At 34.8% G+C, this 22,844-nt stretch overlaps 1 protein-coding gene across 1 annotated transcript in view; it reads right to left on the bottom strand.

Annotated features, from left to right (window-relative positions):
- Positions 1 to 22,844, bottom strand: part of LOC136037343 (succinate--CoA ligase [ADP-forming] subunit beta, mitochondrial-like) — a gene marked incomplete in the record, with an annotated part of 168,344 nt that overhangs the window by 5,959 nt on the left and 139,541 nt on the right. Inside the window, 1 exon segment of the mRNA XM_065720015.1 lies at positions 10,530 to 10,649. Within this exon segment, the coding sequence (XP_065576087.1) occupies positions 10,530 to 10,649 (120 nt within the window).

The following is a 22,844-nucleotide window of genomic DNA, read 5'->3' as shown; positions in this document are numbered from 1 at the left end:
ACAAAAATATTATTATTTACAGCGATAAAGAGTATTATAATTCTAGTGAGTTCTAGTCAACAATCTTGTGATTTATGTGCTGATTTAGAGATTTTTTTTTCAAGAATCTAGTAATTTTTTCACCGGGTGGCAACCCTGATGATTAGTTCATATGTGGCCAAGACAAAGTATTGTTTCATCAAAGAAGACTGTTTAGATTTTTCAAATATCTTCTCCCAACTAATAAAAAATCCAATGATATCCCTGCTAGGTTATCATTCTTGTTTTTTTAAAACATAAATCTAAAGGTATTTTTCCCCACCTAGGGGTGTAATTTTACCCCTTTCCTGTAAGTGGACTAACAGGATGATTTCCCTGCTAGGTTGTCATTCTTGGCCCTGTCTGGGCCGGTGATCTTAGAAAGCTGGAACAAGCTTACTACATCAAAACTTTTTGATTATGTGTCCTTTTAAAGTAGCAGATGAGATTGTACAACAAATTACTATCTTCTTGCAAACAAAGCAATTAGTGTCTCAGAACAATACTTTGTCTCGTCCACGTGTGAACTGTCATCAGAGTTGCCAACCAGTGAAAAAATTCACCAGATTCTTGAACAAAAATCTAAATCAGCACATAAATCACTAGATACTCACTAGAATTATAATACCCTTTATCATTGTAAATAATAATAATTGTTTTGTTTCTTTACCGTTCTATACAGGCGCACTTACAGGAAGGGGGAAAATTACCCCCCTATACGTTGAAAAATACCTTTAGATTCATGTTTTGCCCCTGAAATTTTGCCCCTGAAATTTTGAAAATGCCTTTTTGCATCTTTGCGCAGAGAATAAAACGAAATCCTTGCTTCCTCCCTATATTTTCCCAAATTGGTAACCTTGCCTTATTCCCCGATCACTGAAAATTGATTATCTAATTAGGGATCTAATCGAATAATTTTCTTTTTTTAATTTGTTTTCCCTTCTAATCCAAAACCCCAGTTTTCTTTTTTACTCTAGTTGAGCTAGTATAATTACTGGGACACCAGCGACAATTTTGAAAATGGCCTTTTTATATTTTCATGGAAAAAAACCCATAAATATAAAGACAAAAACTCGACCTGAGCAAATGTTGTGAAATAGGAAGTATAGAGCATTTTTACAATTTTTTTATTAAGTAGGTTCGCCTATTATCCTGATGATAATACTTGGGGTCTATATCTGATATGGAAATATGGTGGAAAACCGAAAGTTTCCAAGGTGGTATATTTGCATAAATGCTAATCTGATACATGTTAGGAACTGTAGTGAATCACTATTTTGCGTTTTTTTTTTTTATTAATTAGCTTCTTGTATGATTCATTCAATTGAATCACAAATATACCCGCTATATATTGAAAATCACTAGATTTAGGAAAAAAACACTGGTTTTAGAACAAAAGTCACTACGGTATAAATCACAAGCTACACGAAAATCACTAGGCAACATAAAAATATTACTAGAAATAGTGATAAATACCTAGGGGTGGCAACACTGACTATTTTTATCAGTATTAGCAAATGTTGCCTAGTCGAACCTTCCAGCTGTAGCACGGGCTGTCATTCCTTTGGCACCCCCAAGCGTCAAGTGGTCGATTTTTTGCAGGTTAACTGTTACGTATGTATTTTTTTTTATTTATTATTATTATTCTTTTGTCAGGTCTGTGGAGTCCCGCCTCTCCTGATTGTTTCGTAGCCTTTGTCATATTTAAATGTACTCTCTCCCCTTACGCTTCTTTTTTTCTTTCCTCTCTTTTTATGAATAAAAGTCTTAGATAGTCTGTGTTTAAATGTTTAATGACTCTAATAGTTTAATGTCTAAATGCTTTGTTTCACGATCACCCTTCTTTACAGGCCATGGAGCATTTGGGGAATTTTTGATTGTATTTATTTACTAATTTTGTAGTTTTTTTTTTTGTTAAAAAATATCACAGTGACAAATATCACACTGACAGACAGTCAATATGGCTGATCCTTTAATCTCCTCGTATACCCCCAAAAATCATCAATCTGTTCCAGGAGCTCAACGATAATACCGTAAGTGCTGTCATTATAAATCGTCAGCCCTCCACACGTTTTAAAATTAGAAATGATGTCCCGCAAGGCTGTCCCCACTGCACCTGCCGGATTCGCTAGTAGAGATTTGTCGGATGTCGAATTTGCTGACGATGGTGCCCTAGTATACAAAAGTCTCAGTGAGCTAAAACTGCACTGGAAACACTAGCGTCTGTCAAAGGAAAACTTGGTTTAAAAATTAACTGGTCTATGAGTAACATAATGCCTGTGGACAAGGTATCACCCAATTTTCCGAAATCTATAGAAGTGTGTGGACAGAACGTTGAGAGAGTCAAGCAGTTTGCCCACCTTGGTTCAATTGTCTGCTCAAATAGAAATCTAGATGCAGAGAAATCAGCAAGGGTGGCAAAGGCGAATGCCGTCTTTGGCCGTCTTCTGAGAACAATATTTTAAAAATACCAAATGAGCCACCTCAAGAAAGCACGAATATACTCTACCTCGGTAGCTAGCGTTGTACTAAACTCGTCAGAGACTTTGCAAATGACTCACACGATCAAGGTAGATGCTATCCAGACGGAACACCTCCGCAAAATCGAACGCGTTAGATGGTTTAAGGGGGTACAGAACTCAGAAATCCTCCGGTCTTTAAAATTACAACCCCGTTTGAGCAGCTCAAGTCTCACTCACTGCAGTGATGCGACCATCTACTTCATCTGCCCACTCAAACGCACAACCCAGTCATCTTTGACTGTGCATCGACCCCGATGAAGCTCCAACGCTTACCCAGCTCCAAACACTCTGGAGGCTTACCCAGCTCCAAACACTCTGGAGGTGACTGACGACGGTGGTGTCTGACTCCCTTTACGCTGGCGACGTTGCCAAGCAAGAGTTTGTCAAGCAAGTCAAGTAAGAAGTAAGTAAGTCAAGACTGGTTAACCCTTACTCGCTGCAAAATAAATATGCCTATGAAAATGCATCCAATACATGCGGATTTCCTCGAGTAAACATTTCATTTCAGTTACACTTGGTCACTAATATTTCCATTAATTATGTCACTATAAGGCACTATAATACAGAGCATGGGTTGTCAACCTTTCGCTGTAAAAGGGCCAAAATTTTACGTGGGGATATTGCGCGGGCCACACTTAGGTCACATGTCATTACACTACAATGTAGTATTGTAGGTATACAATCAAAAATCAATCAAGTATTGTAGGTACCACAAACACTAAATTTTACTAAACAAAAAGAATAAACAAAGAAAGTCTAAAGGCAAAATGTTTTTTGGGGGGTATTTCCCAAACTCTGAGGTTAGTTTACTGGAAAAAAAAAATGTGACATACCAAAATAATAAGTCTGGATGGTTGAACATCAAATTAACTATACTACATGGTGTTTACAGATTTTTCCAAGAATTCTAGATAGTGCCCCCTTTTACTCCGTTGTGTATTGGTAATGTGTTTAATATGGTCTGCTAGGTGCGTTGCGGAGAGTATCTTGCGGGCCACACAAAACAACAACTCAGAGGCCGCATACGGCCCATGGGTTGCCTACCCATGATATAGAGTACAATGTAATACAACGAGTACCTCTATACAGAGACACTAATATGCCTCTTCAAATGCAACACGTGGGTATATACCAACCAGAAGAACTATTTTGTCCAAACCAAGGCTGGCCACCACTTACTCCGAATAAAGCAGTTGACAACTAAAGTTTGTTTGTCAGTTGATAGGATCGGATTTAAATCAAATATGAACTTAACTTGGTTCCCCTAAGGTGCTGAATAATTATACAATTAATCTCTGTGTAGATTCAGATTCAGCAGGCTTTCATGATAATCTAACAATTATATGATCTGGCAAAAACGAAAAACAAAAAATAGAATTAACTGGCCATAGAGAGGAAACAATATACAAATCAGTTTATTAAGTTAAGATTCTTGTGAAATTCGGCGATAAGCTTAAAAATGAAAATAAGGAACTAGACCAATAATCGAATTGAACACTAACTTAATAAATTAAGACAAAGAAACGTCATTGTTCAGAAACTCACAGGATACAAAATGTAAGAACTTCGATGCGGAAACAATATTTACCCGAAGAAGAATATTCTGAAACTGATCCAGCTATTGGATGCATTCTTGAGTTTCTATTTTCGGATTCCTCCCCTCCCCAAATGCAGGGGAGTGTCTATTCTTTTCTTTTTAACACTTACGATGATCATAAGACTTAATTCCCTTGAAGAAATACCATTTTTAGCAAGCTATATGATGGTTAAGATGTACTTCTACTCACTTGAGACGAGGCAAAGGCTGTTCAGCCACACTCGGCAACAAGAATATGCTCGACCAAATTTTGCCAGAATCCCCCTAAAGACTTGAGTGCTTTCTTCATTGTTGCACGTCAGATAGTAGCTTATCCTTCTGACGTTTTCTTCCACTAGGAAGGAGACTTCAATTCGAGGGATTGGACGGGCGGGTTCTACATTAGCCGCCGTGTAACGTATCCAAACTATCAGAGCTTTCTACTTTTGACGATGGTGGATAATGTATGGTTTTGATTATATATTTGCATTAGGTGCTCGTTACCCAATTTTGGGCTAAGCTTGAGGCGGCAAATGACTAAGGCACTTTCGGTCAAGGATAGCACATGAGCCTTCTTCTTCTGCCTTTAGCGGCCAGGTTCCACATCCATACAGCAGAATGAAGCGAGTCCAAGCCAAACAAACTTGAACTTTCGTAGTTGGCCGAAAATGCTCAAACCGTGACTTGTTCTAGCCTTGATTTCGTTCGAGCCCGAGCCCTTGAAATTAATATGTGACCTGAAACATCACAATTCTTCTACCTGTCCAATCTGTTGCCGATTTAAAGTGACAGATTCTATATCTTTTTACGAGCAACATCTAAAGTCAACTAAATTCAACAGGTTCTGTGGAATATCAAAGGATTTGGGTAGTTAAAGGGCATGAATTTTGGTAGGGTATTGTTATTGTTATAACTTATCAGTTTCAGACTCTTGCTCACCAAGCTGCATTCTCAACCCAAATTGCCCAACAAACTATCAGATGGTTTGGGCATCTCCTTCGAATGCATCCAACAACCCCTTTTAGAATCATATATGACTTCGACCCTACATCCCATGGCTGGTCTCGCCCGAGGGGCAGACCTCGGACCAGGTGGAAAGACAGCCTACAGAAGTTTCTTAATATTGCTGCTGATGAGGCAGTAGTTCCCCTCATAGCAGTAGTTCAGTTCACCTGGAGGAGCAAAGTTGTTGCACCCTTAACGCCACATATCATACGGCAGGAGCCTTAAGTCATGTGAGTCAACTTATCGATTTGTCACATCATAGAAAAATCTATATGTACCACTTGAACAATATGCAGCACTAATTATAAGTAATTAGTTATATTATAATTACTTAATCAAAATTTATGATTGCAGATAAAGTATTTTGCTTTTATACGATCGATATTTTTTTATATTTTATATCAATTCCTTAATATTTCTTACCTGTAAATATAAGATTCGACTTGAAAAATTGCATTAGGGTCTTTTTGGAATAACTGAGTATTAAATAATTAAGTAACTAATTAAATAGCTAAGTGTGTTTGAGCAGAAAGTTTCTTAGCTATATCCGTCGCAATGGAAAAATAATGTTCCAAATATTCCCAAGGAAAGATTAAAAACATGGAGTTTTAGAAATAATACAACATACATTATTCTAAGATTTCAAACTACTTTAGGAAGATAGTAGAAAACATAATTTAAACGAAACAAACGAAATAAATCATATAAGATTATATAAAAGAAATTTAATTAAATTAAAATTAAAAGATGTGTACACTATTAAGCCCAAAATTAAAAAGATGTATATAGCCAAATAGTCTTCTCAATTTATGACAGGAAACTGACACTTATTTAAAGGCAACCGAAATAACAAAAGACATCCTTAAAAAAAAGAAAAGAAAAACAGAGCATTAATGACCTTTTTACATAAATCAAATTAAAAACTTTTTTTATTTTTTCCTATAGAGCTTGTGATTAACGATGGCGCGTTTTGAGGGTTTTTCTTCATATGGCCATTTACTCGTATATCTTCCACCTTGAGTATGTTGTTATGAATTTTTTTATTAATAATAAAATATTTATTATTATTATTAATATATATATATATATATATATATATATATATATATATATATATATATATATATATATATATATATATATATATATATATGATCTATTTTGAATTGAAAACAATTCTTAGTTGGAGAACGTATTCTTATTACTACAGAACAAACTATATTTTTAGGAGATGGGGAGGTATTTTGTGAGGGATTACCCTCCTCTGGTTTACTTTTTGCATCATTAAGATAAAAAACTCTCAAGACATTTTCTGAGGAAAAACAAAAACAAAAAAGAAGTCACTAAATACGTACTAACGTTAACTTTGTACCCGTACATAGCTTACACATCACCGCTCTCCCACCCCCCCCCCCAAAAAAGAATAATAATATGAAAAAAACATATAGGTCATTTAATGGTATATTTATAATACAACAACAAAAGAGAGAATAATGATGACTTTTTTTCCCAAGACAGTGAACCAACAAAACCTATTTGAATATTTCGGCCCTATATCTAAGGGCCGTCTTCAGCAAAGAGAAAAATAAAAAACAATAAAACACTTACAATAAAAGTTCTCAGTTAAAAATCCATTTTTTATTTTAAAATAGCCTTGGCATCATTACTTCTTAACGAAAAGTTCAGCCAAGACTGTCTGATAAAAGCTAACATTTTACAAGATAAAAAGGTTCATTCATTTCACTAACTGTATTTATTAAAAATTGGATTGATTTCTTATTGCGATATTTGCCTTCTCTGCAGCTAATCTGATAGTTCTTTTGATATTGGGCTTGTTTTTGTTAATTCCTATTTTTGTTTTATTTTGAATTAGATTATTTTCTATAATTAATTTTGTGTACATAGGGTTGAGTGTGTATTCACCCAAGTCTCTATTTAGGGATTTATTATTATTTAAGTTTCGTTTGATTTCGATTGCCTCACGGACAGTTTGTTTGATTCCTAGGTCATTGCTAATTAGAATTGTTTCGTCAAATAGAACATAATGGTTTGGATTTTCAAAAATATGACTACTTAAAGCTGAATCGAAAGATATAGAGTTATTTTTAGATTTTAACGCTTTTTCAATACTTTCTTTGTGTTGCTGTAATCTTGTTCCTAAATTTTGGTGGGTTCGACCAATGTAATAATTTCCACAACTACATGGTATTTGATACACCCCTCGTAGACGAGTAATTGGGGTTTTATCCTTACCAGAATTGACAAGATTCATTATACTTAAATTGCTTGTGAATACAACACGTAAATTGTTTTTTAAACAAACTTTTTTCATTTTTGAAGTAATTTTCGGAATATAAGGCAGGTAAATCGTGCTTGTGGGTTTATTAGAATCATTTACTGGTGTGGGATTTAAGGCTTTAGAGGAATGCATCTTTAATCTTTGAGCAATAACAGTATTTATGAGAGAAATTGGGTACCCGTTGCCAAAAAGTATGTCTGTAATAAAATTTAATTCTTTTTTAACATACGGCTCTGAACAGATATTAAGTACTCTATCCACAAGAGATATTACCACACCTCTTTTAACCTGTGGAGGATGGTTAGATTTGAAGTGAAGGTATCTATTATTATGCGTAGGTTTTCTGTAAACCGTAAAATCAAGTTTATTCACACTGCGTATTATCAATACATCTAAAAAAGGTATTTTTCCATCTCTTTCGGTCTCTAGGGTGAATTGCAGGTTTCTATCGTAAGTATTTAAATGTTCTAGAAAACCTTTAAGTTCACTTTCGCCATAATTCCAAACTGAAATTATGTCGTCCATGAAACGTCCCCAAAACACATGATTAAGAAAATACGAATCTAGGGCCCAATTTTCAAGATTTTCGACGAAAATATTTGCGAGTAGGCCTGATAGAGGTGCTCCCATAGGAAGGCCCCTTACCTGGTTGTAATATGAATCTCGAAACTGGAAGTGCATGGAATATTTGTTACATAATTTAACCAAATGCATGAGAACATCAATGTCTAGACCTATTGTTGACTCTTCGATTAGATGGTAATTGTTTTCCAGTTTATTTTGTAATAATTGTTCAGATTTTGAAACATCAATACTAGTATACATAGAAACTATGTCAAAGCTGCTTAATATGGAATTTTCAGAAATGTCTATTTGTTTCAATTTTTCTACAAGATCAACTGAATTTTTTATATAAGATTTTTGGGAGTGAAGCAATGGTTTAAATGCAGTGCATAACCATTTTCCAATGTTTGAGGCAGGTGATTTTGTGCTAGCTACAATGGGTCTTAGAGGAATGCCTTGTTTGTGCAATTTTGGTAATCCATAAAACTTTGAGCAAAAAACACCACGAGGGAGGAATTTATTGTACAACTGTGGAGTGATTCTGCCATTTTCTTTCAAAGTTTTTAATTCTTTTATTACTTTTTGAGCAAATTGATCAGTCTGGTCATGGGTTGATTTAACATAAGTGGTTGTATCATTTAAATGTGACTGAATTTTACCATCATAATCAGTTTTATTCATAATTACTATGGAGTTGCTTTTATCGGCTTTAGTGATTATTATTGAGGAATCTTTACGGAGTTTATTCAAAACTTTTGTGTCATATGATTTTTCCATTGCATTATTGGGAGAATTAGGAAGTTTTAATGAGGTGTTGTAAAGAGTGTTAATTAAACAAGATTGTTTCAGAGCCGTATGTTAAAAAAGAATTAAATTTTATTACAGACATACTTTTTGGCAACGGGTACCCAATTTCTCTCATAAATACTGTTATTGCTCAAAGATTAAAGATGCATTCCTCTAAAGCCTTAAATCCCACACCAGTAAATGATTCTAATAAACCCACAAGCACGATTTACCTGCCTTATATTCCGAAAATTACTTCAAAAATGAAAAAAGTTTGTTTAAAAAACAATTTACGTGTTGTATTCACAAGCAATTTAAGTATAATGAATCTTGTCAATTCTGGTAAGGATAAAACCCCAATTACTCGTCTACGAGGGGTGTATCAAATACCATGTAGTTGTGGAAATTATTACATTGGTCGAACCCACCAAAATTTAGGAACAAGATTACAGCAACACAAAGAAAGTATTGAAAAAGCGTTAAAATCTAAAAATAACTCTATATCTTTCGATTCAGCTTTAAGTAGTCATATTTTTGAAAATCCAAACCATTATGTTCTATTTGACGAAACAATTCTAATTAGCAATGACCTAGGAATCAAACAAACTGTCCGTGAGGCAATCGAAATCAAACGAAACTTAAATAATAATAAATCCCTAAATAGAGACTTGGGTGAATACACACTCAACCCTATGTACACAAAATTAATTATAGAAAATAATCTAATTCAAAATAAAACAAAAATAGGAATTAACAAAAACAAGCCCAATATCAAAAGAACTATCAGATTAGCTGCAGAGAAGGCAAATATCGCAATAAGAAATCAATCCAATTTTTAATAAATACAGTTAGTGAAATGAATGAACCTTTTTATCTTGTAAAATGTTAGCTTTTATCAGACAGTCTTGGCTGAACTTTTCGTTAAGAAGTAATGATGCCAAGGCTATTTTAAAATAAAAAATGGATTTTTAACTGAGAACTTTTATTGTAAGTGTTTTATTGTTTTTTATTTTTCTCTTTGCTGAAGACGGCCCTTAGATATAGGGCCGAAATATTCAAATAGGTTTTGTTGGTTCACTGTCTTGGGAAAAAAAGTCCTCATTATTCTCTCTTTTGTTGTTGTATTATGGAAAGGCAGTGTGGTCTTCGTCATTATTTAGGTATATTTATAGTAACTGCAAAGTCAAATAATGTTAGTTAATTGTAATTTCTTTTGGTCAAATGGGTTAATGTATTTGTCCGAACAAAAAATATTTTAATTAAATTTTATTAAGTTTAATTAAATTTTATTAAATTTTAGAATTAAATTAAATTGAAATTAATTACAAAATATTAAATATTTAATTGAAGGCTCCAGCCCTCTTTGAAAGTTATCATATCACTACCTAAAATTAACCATAAAGTCATTGATCGTTCATAATATTAATGGATGCAACATAAACTCTTGAAAGGGTTTGTTTTTGTTTCGAACAGCCCACCGTAGAGCTGATGTTCCTACCCCCCCCCCTACCTACGAGATGGCTGGCCGCCCGAAATACAAACTATAAATTATAACTATTTAGCGATTCTGTGGTGTAAGCGACTATAAACCATACAAATACCATGAGAGGTTTTGACCCTGCAATGTCGATTGCTGCCAACGGAGAAATCAAGTGGCGAATCATATTCGAATCTAAAATTGTTAATCTAATGCGTTATTACATTCTTCCTAAAAAAAGAAAACGTCAGATTGTTGCACTGCTATAATAAAAGTCCTTACCTGCAGGCGGCACACAATGGGTATCTTCAAGTTCAATTCTTGAGCAGCAGCGATAATACCATGAGCAATAACATCGCATCGCATGATACCACCAAAGATATTAACTAAGATAGCATGTACCTTAAATAATTAGAATACATCAGTCAGTATTTAAGCAGTCAGATACCAAATGTCAAGATAAAAAAAAAAAAAAAAAAAAAAAAAAAAACGACAAATCCAAAGTGTTGCTCTCGCAACACAATGAAATCTGATACGATATATAGATGACCTACGCATAAAATTAAAAACGCCAATGGCAGTTATAACGACAAATTTCAAATGCCCATGACACTTAAAATGAACTCCAATTTGGATTGGTCAAGTGACTCACACAACCACTTATAACACAATTATTACAAAAAATGCAAAAAATTAGGAATTATACTATGCTCCATAATTCCTTATTTATAGTTTTTCCTCATAAAGTTTTCTTATTTATTTCCACGATTCTATGCGGCAACACTGACTAAAATCTCCAAAATTTTGAGTTAGCCAAACGAAAAATATTACACAAGGTCTACGTTTTCAGGTATAGATACACTTCAGACTGGTGACACGGGGCAAGATTTTTTTTATTTTAATTCCTAGGTACTATAGAAAAAAGACAGCGTCTAGTTCATCCCAGTCGAATCTTATAGCTAACTGTCCAGGAACCTCTTACATTTTTTTGCTCAGATGACCACAGAAGTAATCCCTCGTATTCATTCAAGTTAGAGGTTCAATTTCGAGGGACTTTCTTTTTTGATACTTTGAAAGTCACAGCGAGATTTAGTTCAATCAAGCAGAGAGAAATGGAAAAAAAGAGAACACTTGTATGGATTAAATGAGAATCAGGACATTCATTTCTTGAAAATAGGGGGAAAAACAGCATGTGGTTGCCAGAAAGAAGCTAAAATGTTATCTAAAATCTGCTTAATCTAAATCAGACTCTGAGTAATTCCTAAAAATTAATAGCGAATGCCTGCAATTCAGATTCCTTGCAAACAAATTTAGCTAATACTTTTGATAACTTTACAAAATTATTTAACCCTTTAACAAAAGTGATGATAATTGAGCGTGCAAAAAGAAAAGAAAAAATCTAATCTTTGATTTTAATCATACTTTCAAACAGTGTCCCACCGCGAAAAAAAGCAAAGAAAATAAACTAGATATTTGACGGTAAATCTTCTGTAAAGGGAATAAATTCGTTCAATTCAGTTATTGATCTTGAAACCTACTTTGATGAATAGCATCTGAGTTCGGATAAATACATTAACCCATTTGACTGAAAGAAACTACAAATAACTAACATTATTTGACTTTGCAGTTACTATAAATATACCATTAAATGACCTATATCTTTTTTCATATTATCATTTTTTTTTATTTTTTTTGGGGATGGGAGAGCGGTGATGTGTAAGCTATGTACGGGTACAAAGTTAACGTTAGTACGTATTTAGTGACTTCTTTTTTGTTTTTGTTTCCTCAGAAAATGTCTTGAGAGTTTTTTATCTTAATGCTGCAAAAAGTAAACCAGGGGAGGGTAATTCCTCACAAAATGCCTCCCCATCTCATAAAAATATAGTTTGTTCTGTAGTAATAAGAATACGTTCTCCAACTAAGAATTGTTTTCAATTTAAAAAAGATCAGTGAGAACCCAACTAGAAATTACGCTGTCTCTTGATCTATTCAAAAAGGACGTTGTAGGCCGATTCCCCCAGTGAAAAATTCCCCCACATTGAAAATTGAAAAGCCAAAGGGATAACACGAAAAGTGAAAAGTATGAAGGAAAGAATGAATTTTGGGATATTCCAAATAACTTTGGAAAGGGGTCTGCATCGGACCTCTTTAGTCCCTAGTTTTATAGTTTATGAACAGGCTTTTGATTCAGCTGATAGCAAAGCTTTAATGAAGTTCCTAGCCCTGTATGGTATACCAAATACATTTACGTGATAAGTGATACGTATGAGAATAATTTTTGGAGAAGAGTCTGAATCCTCGGGCCTCTTTAGTCCCCAGTATTATAGATTTTGAACAGGAATTTGATTGAGCTGATAGCAAAGCTTTAGTGAAGTTCCTAGCCTTGGATGGTATTTAAGTACATCTACGTGATAAGTGCTACACATGAGGATAACTTAAGTAAAGGGTCGTAATTGTCGGACCTCTGTTGTTTTCGGTTCTATAGACTAAGAACAGGCATTTGACTCAGTTGAGAGCAAAGCTTTAGTGAAGTTCTTAGCCTTGGATGGTATTTAAGTACATCTACGTGATAAGTGCTACGCATGAGAATAACTTAGGAAAAGGGCCTGAATCGTCGGACCTCTGTTGTTCTTGGTTCTATAAACAAAGAAAAGGCATTTTATTTAGCTGAGAGCAAAGCTTTAGAGATTCCTTGCCTGGGATGGTATACCAGATAAGTATATGTATATGATAAGTGCTACGTATAAGAATAATTTTGGAGAAGGATCTAAATCCTCGAACTTCTTTAGTCCTCAGTTCTAAAGATTAGAAACAGTTATTTTCAGTTGATAGCAAAGCTTTAGTGAAGTTCCTAGTCTTTAATGGTATACCAGATAAGTACATCTATGTAATAAGTGCTACTTATGAGAATAATTTTGGAGAAGGGTCTAAATCATCGGACCTCTTAGTACCTTGGTTCTATAGATTAGGAATAGGCATTTGATTCAGTTGATAGCAAAGCTTTAGTGAAGTTCCCAGCCTTGGATGGTATACCAGATAAGTAAATCTACGTGACAAGTGCTATGCATGAGATGGAGAAAAGATACATAAACAATGAAAATACAAGGATAGGGTCCATGACTTGCGGTTTAGTAGATACCATGTTTGCTTGTAAACCAAGCTCAATTTATTGGTTAATTTTGTAAGGTTGGTAAATAATCTATTTTCTATTAATACTATTCCAAAATCATAGAACACATTACGGTTCAAGTTCTAGCCTATCCCTTTGTAAGCGAGCTCTGAACCACTCAATAATGAAACATGGAGGGTGGAGTTTTTCTTCTTCTTTTTACAGTTTGATTATTTGAAGACGTTAATGCATAATCTCCACCCAATTCCAGGTCCTGCATTAACTAAAATCAAACCCTTGGTGCAGTATTACCAAGCAGAAAATGATCAACCCCTTAATAACCCAGACTTGAATGAGGGGAGTGGTAGGCAAGGATAAAGACTCAATACAAATAAGGAATCATTTGACAATTCATGACAATATGATTTGGAGTAATAGCTCGGATTTTTTATTGGAAATAAAAATGTTTTTACTAGTTGTAATCAAAGGACTGTTTTCCTAACTATAAAAAAAATTTCCCTTCAAAAGACATTTGGTAGGTTTGCCTTCTCGAAAAATTCCCAGGGACACCTGCGAGAAAATAAAATTTAAACCATATTTACGAATAAATTCTAGGTAAGTCCTAGTAAGAAAATAGTTTTTGATATTCCAAATTTCTAACTTGAGATTTCAAACTTGAGATTCTGGTTTAATTACCATATGACATCATCCAATAGGTGCTCTTAGAGTTTTTATTACCTTTTGACGAAATATGAAACTCAAGTTTCAGGGTCATTCCAAACATTGGGTGTCTTATTTCTGGTTATTCAGTCACTTCTAAGACATTTATTTTATTAAATTATTAATTATAGGACCTGATTTAACCAGAATTGCTTATACTGTTATCTCAAGTAAGAAATTTGAACTTGAAGTTCAAACGATGTAAAATATTGATACAAAATAGAAAGTAATATAATCACCCCACTATAAAAAAAAACAAAAATCTGTTCACCATCTACAAAACATATGATATCTAATATTTTCTGAATAAATTTTAGCCTTTGTACTTCTAACGATTATAGCGAGTGATTTAAGCTCTGCATTGTCAAAAAAAAAAAAAAAAAAAAAAAAAAAAAAAAAAAAAAAAAAAAAAAAAAGGTCTTGAACTATCTTTTCGAATCATGGATTCTTTGTGACCATTTGTTTATGTCAAACCATTTAGCATGGCGCCTAACTATATGGCATCACTTAGTAATAATGATGGTAATGAAGAGAGGGAAATGAGGATTAAGACTCGATCGTATATGCGTAAAAGATTAAACATTAAATACTAGTTCGTTGAGAGGTGTAAAAAGAAACATATAACAAAGAGATATAAATACATACAAGGACATTTAAAACGAAGACTTTAAGTATAGATAATAAAGCATTGACTAATCACTATTTCTTTTTAAAGCTAGTGTTTTAATAAACAGTGTCAACTTTGACAAAATTGCAAAAATTTAGTAATCAAAATTTCACTTTTCAGAACAATCTAGCGTGTTTTTCCACTTTTTAAAGTTCGATATATTTTGCTTAAATTACAGAATTCACAATTTTATCAGAAAAAGTCAATTTTCCTCTTTCTGGTCCCACCATATCTATTTATTACACGGTCAAGGTCTACTTCAATATTTCGCAGTCCTATCAGTCTAGAGTATTTTCAGACTCTAGACTGACAGGACTAGAGTCTAAAAAGACTCTAGGACGCATAGTCAATTGCTATTCCTGCAATCTACTATGGAAGAATAAGTTAAAAATTAATGTTATGAAGACTAAGTCGCTTAGATGAGGAATAAACGATGGCCAATATGCAGTGTTAGGTAGCGAGAAAATCGATTAAGTAGATAGCTTTACTAGGTTATTAGTAATAATAATTTTGGGAAAATAGCAAAATAAGTCTACTAATTAAGAGTAGAATATAGGGAGCCATGATCACGAGAGTGGTCAAGTGTGGCTGTGAAAAGTGATTACTTCTAAACACTCAGGAATATCTGATAAATACCATAAAAAGGAATTGTCTCAGGGCAGATTTAGGTAGTCTTTTGACGGACTGCATGTCAGAAATAAGTTGCATACAAACATGGTCTTTGTCACTTTCTAGAGGTATAATTATAATTATAATAATACATAAATAAGAATGCAAGGCCAGGGTTTACAGATGAATGATGCCAGATTGTCTAAGACTATGGTTTTGGACATTCATCAAGGTGAAAAGCAAGTCGTTCCCAAATGGGTCAGAGAGGTATATTAATATTATAATAACAACACGTTGGGATACAGGAGGAGCATGCGCAGCTGTGTTAGCCTCAGGCGGCATGAAACTACTATCAGTATTAGTAACAGTATTATCGTATTGTGTCAGAACTGGGTCACTTTTTCAAGGTTGCTGTACATAGGGAAAGAAGACATTACCAAAATGCTGAAGGAAGGAGGGCTAAACCCTATAAGTACATTTTCAGCTCATAATAAATCTTAACGTATTTACACTGAAATGTTCATGGATTCCCCCAGTCCAGCGGGGATTCCCAGAGTCCTTTTTGTATCCATGATAATGTTTCAAAAGTTTGTTAATGAAAGGTGCAATAATAAAATTACCATTAGATTCAGCTACTTTACATTCAAGGGACGTTTTCCTGTTGGTTTCGAAATAATTCTCCAAGATGAAGGAGAATAATGGGGATAATTTCATGATACATCCCCCAGCTACAGGAAAACACACAGTTCTAATTTGTCATGAACCAAGTCTTCTTGATACAAGAGAAAATAATAGGGAACTTGAGCATTAAGATAAACACACTCGAAAGACATATCTACAGCTAACGATGAGTAATAAATTATATTTCTTTCAGCAAGAAACTTAAATAACAGGGGCAGGTGGCGTCTGAACCCAAAACTAAAGATTTTCGTAATTTATCCGTATTTTTAGAGACGATGCTATTTCTGCGCTTTTTAGCCCCCCCCCCACCTATTTGCAAAACAAATTTTTTCGTATACGCTTTCATATATAATTGAAAGAAAAGGTAGCATTTTTAAGAAAAGTTGCCGTTTCTGAGAGAATAGTGCCATAGAGTCACCCATACAAAAAGTGTCACATCTGGCAACCATGCTAAAGCACTGTCAATCTACTGATGGGTATTCTTGAATTGAAATCAATGGACCATTGACCAATCAGGTCATGTGAAGTTCTACATACGTAAGCATATATTTTATGCTATTTTTCCAATATACAGAGGAGCTGCATACACACCGTGTGCTATCTAATCTATAATTAAACAGAACACTGAAATGTGAGCTGGCTGTTGTCCAGAATTCTGGCATATTTATGATATCTTCTTATATCATACACAAAGTGTCAAAAAGCACAAAGAATGTCACATCTGGCAACCATGCTAAAGCACTGTCAATCTACTGATGGGTATTCTTGAATTGATATCAATGGACCATTGACCAATCAGGTCATGTGAAGTTCTACATACGTAAGCATATATTTTATGCTATTTTTCCGATATACAGAGGAGCTGCATACACACCGCGTTCTATCTATAATTAAACAGAACACTGAAATGTGAGCTGGCTGTTGTCCAGAATTCTGGCATATTTATGATATCTACTTATATCATACAATAAGTGTCAAAAAGCACAAAGTGTCACACCTGGCAACCATGCTAAAGCACTGTCATTCTATTGATGGGTATTCTTGAATTGATATTAATGGACCATTGACCAATCAGGTCATGTGAAGTTCTACATATGTAAGCATATATTTTATGCTATTTTTCCGATATACAGAGGAGCTGCATACACACCGCGTTCTATCTATAATTAAACAGAACACTGAAATGTGAGCTGGCTGTTGTCCAGAATTCTGGCATATTTATGATATCTACTTATATCATACAATAAGTGTCAAAAAGCACAAAGTGTCACACCTGGCAACCATGCTAAAGCACTGTCATTCTATTGATGGGTATTCTTGAATTGATATTAATGGACCATTGACCAATCAGGTCATGTGAAGTTCTACATATGTAAGCATATATTTTATGCTATTTTTCCGATATACAGAGGAGCTGCATACACACCGCGTTCTATCTATAATTAAACGGAACACTGAAATGTGAGCTGGCTGTTGTCCAGAATTCTGGCACATTGATGATATCTACTTTGGGGCAAAAAAACTGAACAATAGCACTTAAAATATTTATATATTTTTCAGTGTTTGAGCTTTGAGATTCTAGTACTGTAAACTAGCATACTACTACTACTACTACTAACAACAGCTCACCGCAGCACCAAGCCGCCTTAGGCTAACACAGCTACGCACGCTTCTCCTCCATCCCAACCTATTCAAAGCCTTCCACTTTACACCCTCCAAGGAAGTTCCTATTTCCATAAATATTTCTTTATTATATCCTCCCACCCCAACGGCGGACGACTCCCCTTCCGTTTGGCCCCAGACGATTGGCAAAAAGGACAATCCTTGGCAATCTGTAATCCTTCATCCGCAAAATGTGTCCTAGCCATCTCAACCTTTCTGTCATTGAATCCCTAGAAAAGAGTATTGAACCACACTTTTTTTAAAGCCTACTGTTTGAAATACGGTCAGTCAGTCGGGTACCAGAACAATCCGTAGGCGATTTCTCTGGAAAACATCTAGCAAATCCTCATCCGCTTTTCGGAGCACCCATGCTTCAGAGCCATATTTAACCACTGCCATCACTGTAGCTTCCAATGTTCTAATCTTGTTTTGCAGACTTATCTTTCTATTCTTCCAAACTTTTTTTTAGCTGTGAAAAAACACCCTGAGCCTTGGCTATGCTACTTTTAACATCATAACTGCTCCCACCATCTTTACTAATAATACTACCAAGGTAAGTGAAGCTTTCCACCTGATCAATATTGTGAACTAACATATTTTTACTGATAGTCAAAAATCATATTTTTTACTGCCCAGTAACAGATACTTTACCTTAATGGTGCTTTTTCACTTCGCTGTAGAACTTTTCACACTGGTACAACTCAAGACTTTAAGCTACGTTAAGCGTTTAACAGAGCAAATTTTTCCAACGTAGGGACTGCCAACTAGACTTGATCTCCGAATAGTTTTTTTTTGTTATACAAGGTTGTGTTACGTTTTAGAACAGTCCTACCAATTCTGATATACAAAGAAACTACGATAAAGATTACCACACCTCTTGGAATTTTTTTTCCTCGTAAATTTAATCATCTGACAATAATGAATGGACTCTAATAATTTGAGCTATATATTTGCACGTAAAGGGGGGGGGGTGAAGTATTTGGACAGTTTGAAGTCAGAAAACAATTCTTACTTCCTAATATGCAAAATAATTGTGCCTACCACACTCTGCATGCAGACCCGCTATACTTTACCCCCCCCCCCTTAATGTGCAAATATATAGCCCAAATTTGTTTCTAAAGTAGCGAAGAAACTAACGAAGAAACCTTTTTTTTTCGGGTTTTATGCATCGCCACTCACGACAAATGCCTACCCGTTCTGATATGCAAAGAAACTACGATAAAGATTACTACACCTCTTGGAAAATTTTTTCCTCATAAATTTAATCGTCTGACAATATTGAATGGACCAAGTCGATCCTCAAATTGGAACTTAAATCTTGTCCTACAAAATTAGATCGGAGACAAGAGAAATGGATTGGGAAAAGCTAATCTTCTTAATGGGATCAGAAAAGTAATTAAATATAGCACTTAATTGTTTACAGAGATATTCCCCGCTCTTGGCTTCAACAGAAGACGGATTTTCCACGAGCAGTAAGATTTCTCACCACCCCGTAAAAAAGGGCAATTAATAGACCGCTTCAGTTTTAATCCATTTTAAATTTGATTATAAGGGCCAGATATTTTAACAGGTCCAATCATAAATACACTAAGTAATCTTACGTCGTCAACCGAAATAGCTTGATTTTCTCTTTGCTGCTTATAATTTAAATATTCAAACGAAGTAAATATTCAACTTTTATTTTCAGACATTGCAATTGGATCTAAACTTGTTTAAGAAGGTTACGAAGATATAGACCATAGCACAGTTTCTTATACTTGCTGTAAGTGCGCATGTGCTTCACAGTGTGCAGGCGCATTAGCCAAAAATAGCGAGATAGGACACTATGCTAAAGAGGTACGCGGACATCTTTGCCACCCTGAACAAGAACTTCAAACACCTGCCAAGTTTGGGAATCTTTAAAAAAAAAATCGCAAAATTTTTTTCTGAAAAAGAGAACATTACTATACAGTATTTGTATTTATTTATTACTTCCTTTACTTAACATAATTCACAGCGACAGTACCCACTATGCTGCTTGTCATTTACCTAGTGAAAAAGAGAACGTTACTATACAGTATCTGTATTTATTCACTACTACCTTTAGCTAACATAATTCACAGCGACAGTGCCCACTATGCTGCTTGTCATTTACCTAGTGGCCAGTATACTGCCCGTCATTTACCTATTGAAAAAGAGAACGTTACTATACAGTATTTGTATTTATTTACTACTATCTTTAGCTAGCATAATTCACAGCGACAGTGCCCACTATGCTGCTTGTCATTTACCTAGTGGCCAGTATACTGCTCGTCATTTACCTATTGAAAAAGAGAACGTTACTATACAGTATTTGTATTTATTTACTACTATCTTTAGCTAGCATAATTCACAGCGACAGTGCCCACTATGCTGCTTGTCATTTACCTAGTGGCCAGTATACTGCCCGTCATTTACCTATTGAAAAAGAGAACGTTACTATACAGTATTTGTATTTATTTACTACTGCGACAGTGCCCACTATGCTGCTTGTCATTTACCTAGTGAAAAAGAGAACGTTACTATACAGTATTTGTATTTATTTACTACTATCTTTAGCTAGCATAATTCACAGCGACAGTGCCCACTATGCTACTTGTCATTTACCTAGTGGCCAGTATACTGCTCGTCATTTACCTATTGAAAAAGAGAACGTTACTATACAGTATTTGTATTTATTTACTACTACCTTTAGCTAACATAATTCACAGCGACAGTGCCCACTATGCTGCTTGTCATTTACCTAGTGGCCAGTATACTGCCCCTCATTTACCTATTGAAAAAGAGAACGTTACTATACAGTATTTGTATTTATTTACTACTGCGACAGTGCCCACTATGCTGCTTGTCATTTACCTAGTGAAAAAGAGAACGTTACTATACAGTATTTGTATTTATTTACTACTACCTTTAGCTAACATAATTCACAGCGACAGTGCCCACTATGCTGCTTGTCATTTACCTAGTGGCCAGTATACTGCTCGTCATTTACCTATTGAAAAAGAGAACGTTACTATACAGTATTTGTATTTATTTACTACTATCTTTAGCTAGCATAATTCACAGCGACAGTGCCCACTATGCTGCTTGTCATTTACCTAGTGGCCAGTATACTGCCCCTCATTTACCTATTGAAAAAGAGAACGTTACTATACAGTATTTGTATTTATTTACTACTGCGACAGTGCCCACTATGCTGCTTGTCATTTACCTAGTGAAAAAGAGAACGTTACTATACAGTATTTGTATTTATTTACTACTATCTTTAGCTAGCATAATTCACAGCGACAGTGCCCACTATGCTACTTGTCATTTACCTAGTGGCCAGTATACTGCTCGTCATTTACCTATTGAAAAAGAGAACGTTACTATACAGTATTTGTATTTATTCACTACTATCTTTAGCTAGCATAATTCACAGCGACAGTGCCCACTATGCTACTTGTCATTTACCTAGTGGCCAGTATACTGCCCCTCATTTACCTATTGAAAAAGAGAACGTTACTATACAGTATTTGTATTTATTTACTACTGCGACAGTGCCCACTATGCTGCTTGTCATTTACCTAGTGAAAAAGAGAACGTTACTATACAGTATTTGTATTTATTTACTACTATCTTTAGCTAGCATAATTCACAGCGACAGTACCCACTATGCTGCTTGTCATTTACCTAGTGAAAAAGAGAACGTTACTATACAGTATTTGTATTTATTTACTACTATCTTTAGCTAGCATAATTCACAGCGACAGTGCCCACTATGCTACTTGTCATTTACCTAGTGGCCAGTATACTGCTCGTCATTTACCTATTGAAAAAGAGAACGTTACTATACAGTATTTGTACTTATTACTGCGACAGTGCTCACTATGCTGCTTGTCATTTACCAAGTTCCATCATTTAGGCTTTGCATATATAGCAAGTGTATGCTGGGAGGGGGGGGGGGAATAAACAAATAGCTGGAATCATATACCTATACAGGTCGAGACGGTAGGAAAGGGAAGTATTTTCTCCCCCCCCCCACGAGTTTGCACAACGGACAGGAACAAAGCAAATAGGTGGACAAAATATGTCGCAACTGAACTTAATGTGGCTATATATTTTTGGAATTGGTGGCAATAAGCATATAGGTGGCCAAATAATGTCACAACTGAACTTGATAAGCTTATATATTTTTGGAATTGGTGGTAAAGACCACACAGATGGCTGAAAAATATCACAACTGAACTTGATATGCTATATATTTTCGGAATTGGTGGCAATAAGCTAACAGGTGGAAAAAATTTGTCACAACTGAACTTGATGTGGCTATAGGTTTTTGAAATTGGTGGGAATAAGCAAATAGGTGGCCAAAATGTGTCACAGCTGAACCTGATGTGGCTATATGTTTTTGGAACTGGTGTCAATAAGAAAATAGGTGGCCAAAATGTGTCACAACTAAACTTGATGTGGCTATACAATTTTGGAATTGGTGACAATAAGCCAATAGGTGCCAAAAATGGTTCGCAACTGAACTTGATGTGGCTATATATTTTTGGAATTGGTGGCAATAAGCAAATAGGAGGTCAAAATATGTCACAACTAAACTTGATGTGGCTATACATTTTTGGAATCGATGGTAATAAGCAAATAAGAGACGAAAATATGCCCCATCTGGTTCCTGTCTTCATAAAGTGGTATCGAAAAATCGTTAACTGGACCTAACGTGAATGGAATTTCTAGTCTTATTGTTTTTGCAACATGTAGAGAATTGCTAATTAAAAATAAAGTTTTATATAAAAAAGAGGCATTAAAACTTAAAAGGAGTCAACATTATTCTCTATATGAAGGGGCTGCACCTTCTTCATTGATCACTTTTAAAACTAAAATATTTAAGTCCTTCAGAAAGAAAGGGGAAGCCCCCCTCATATCAGGAATAATATCTATTCGTTTTAAGTTTTAATGTCAATCTTTACTTTTAGGTAAAACATCTTTTAAAATTTAATTCTTACCATTTTTTCAGATACTGCGAGAACCCCACCCCGTGTAAAATTCCCCGAGAAACTTTTCTCCCTACGGAAAATTCTCCCCGTAGAAATACCCACCCCCCCCACGAAAAATTTCTGTATATATTTAACAAACTGTTTGACAA

Source organism: Artemia franciscana, chromosome 16 (assembly GCF_032884065.1).
Source record: "Artemia franciscana chromosome 16, ASM3288406v1, whole genome shotgun sequence".
NCBI classification, from domain to species: Eukaryota; Metazoa; Arthropoda; class Branchiopoda; order Anostraca; family Artemiidae; genus Artemia; species Artemia franciscana.
Note: the sequence above shows the minus strand (reverse complement) of the source record. Positions and strands in the feature narration are given on the sequence as shown.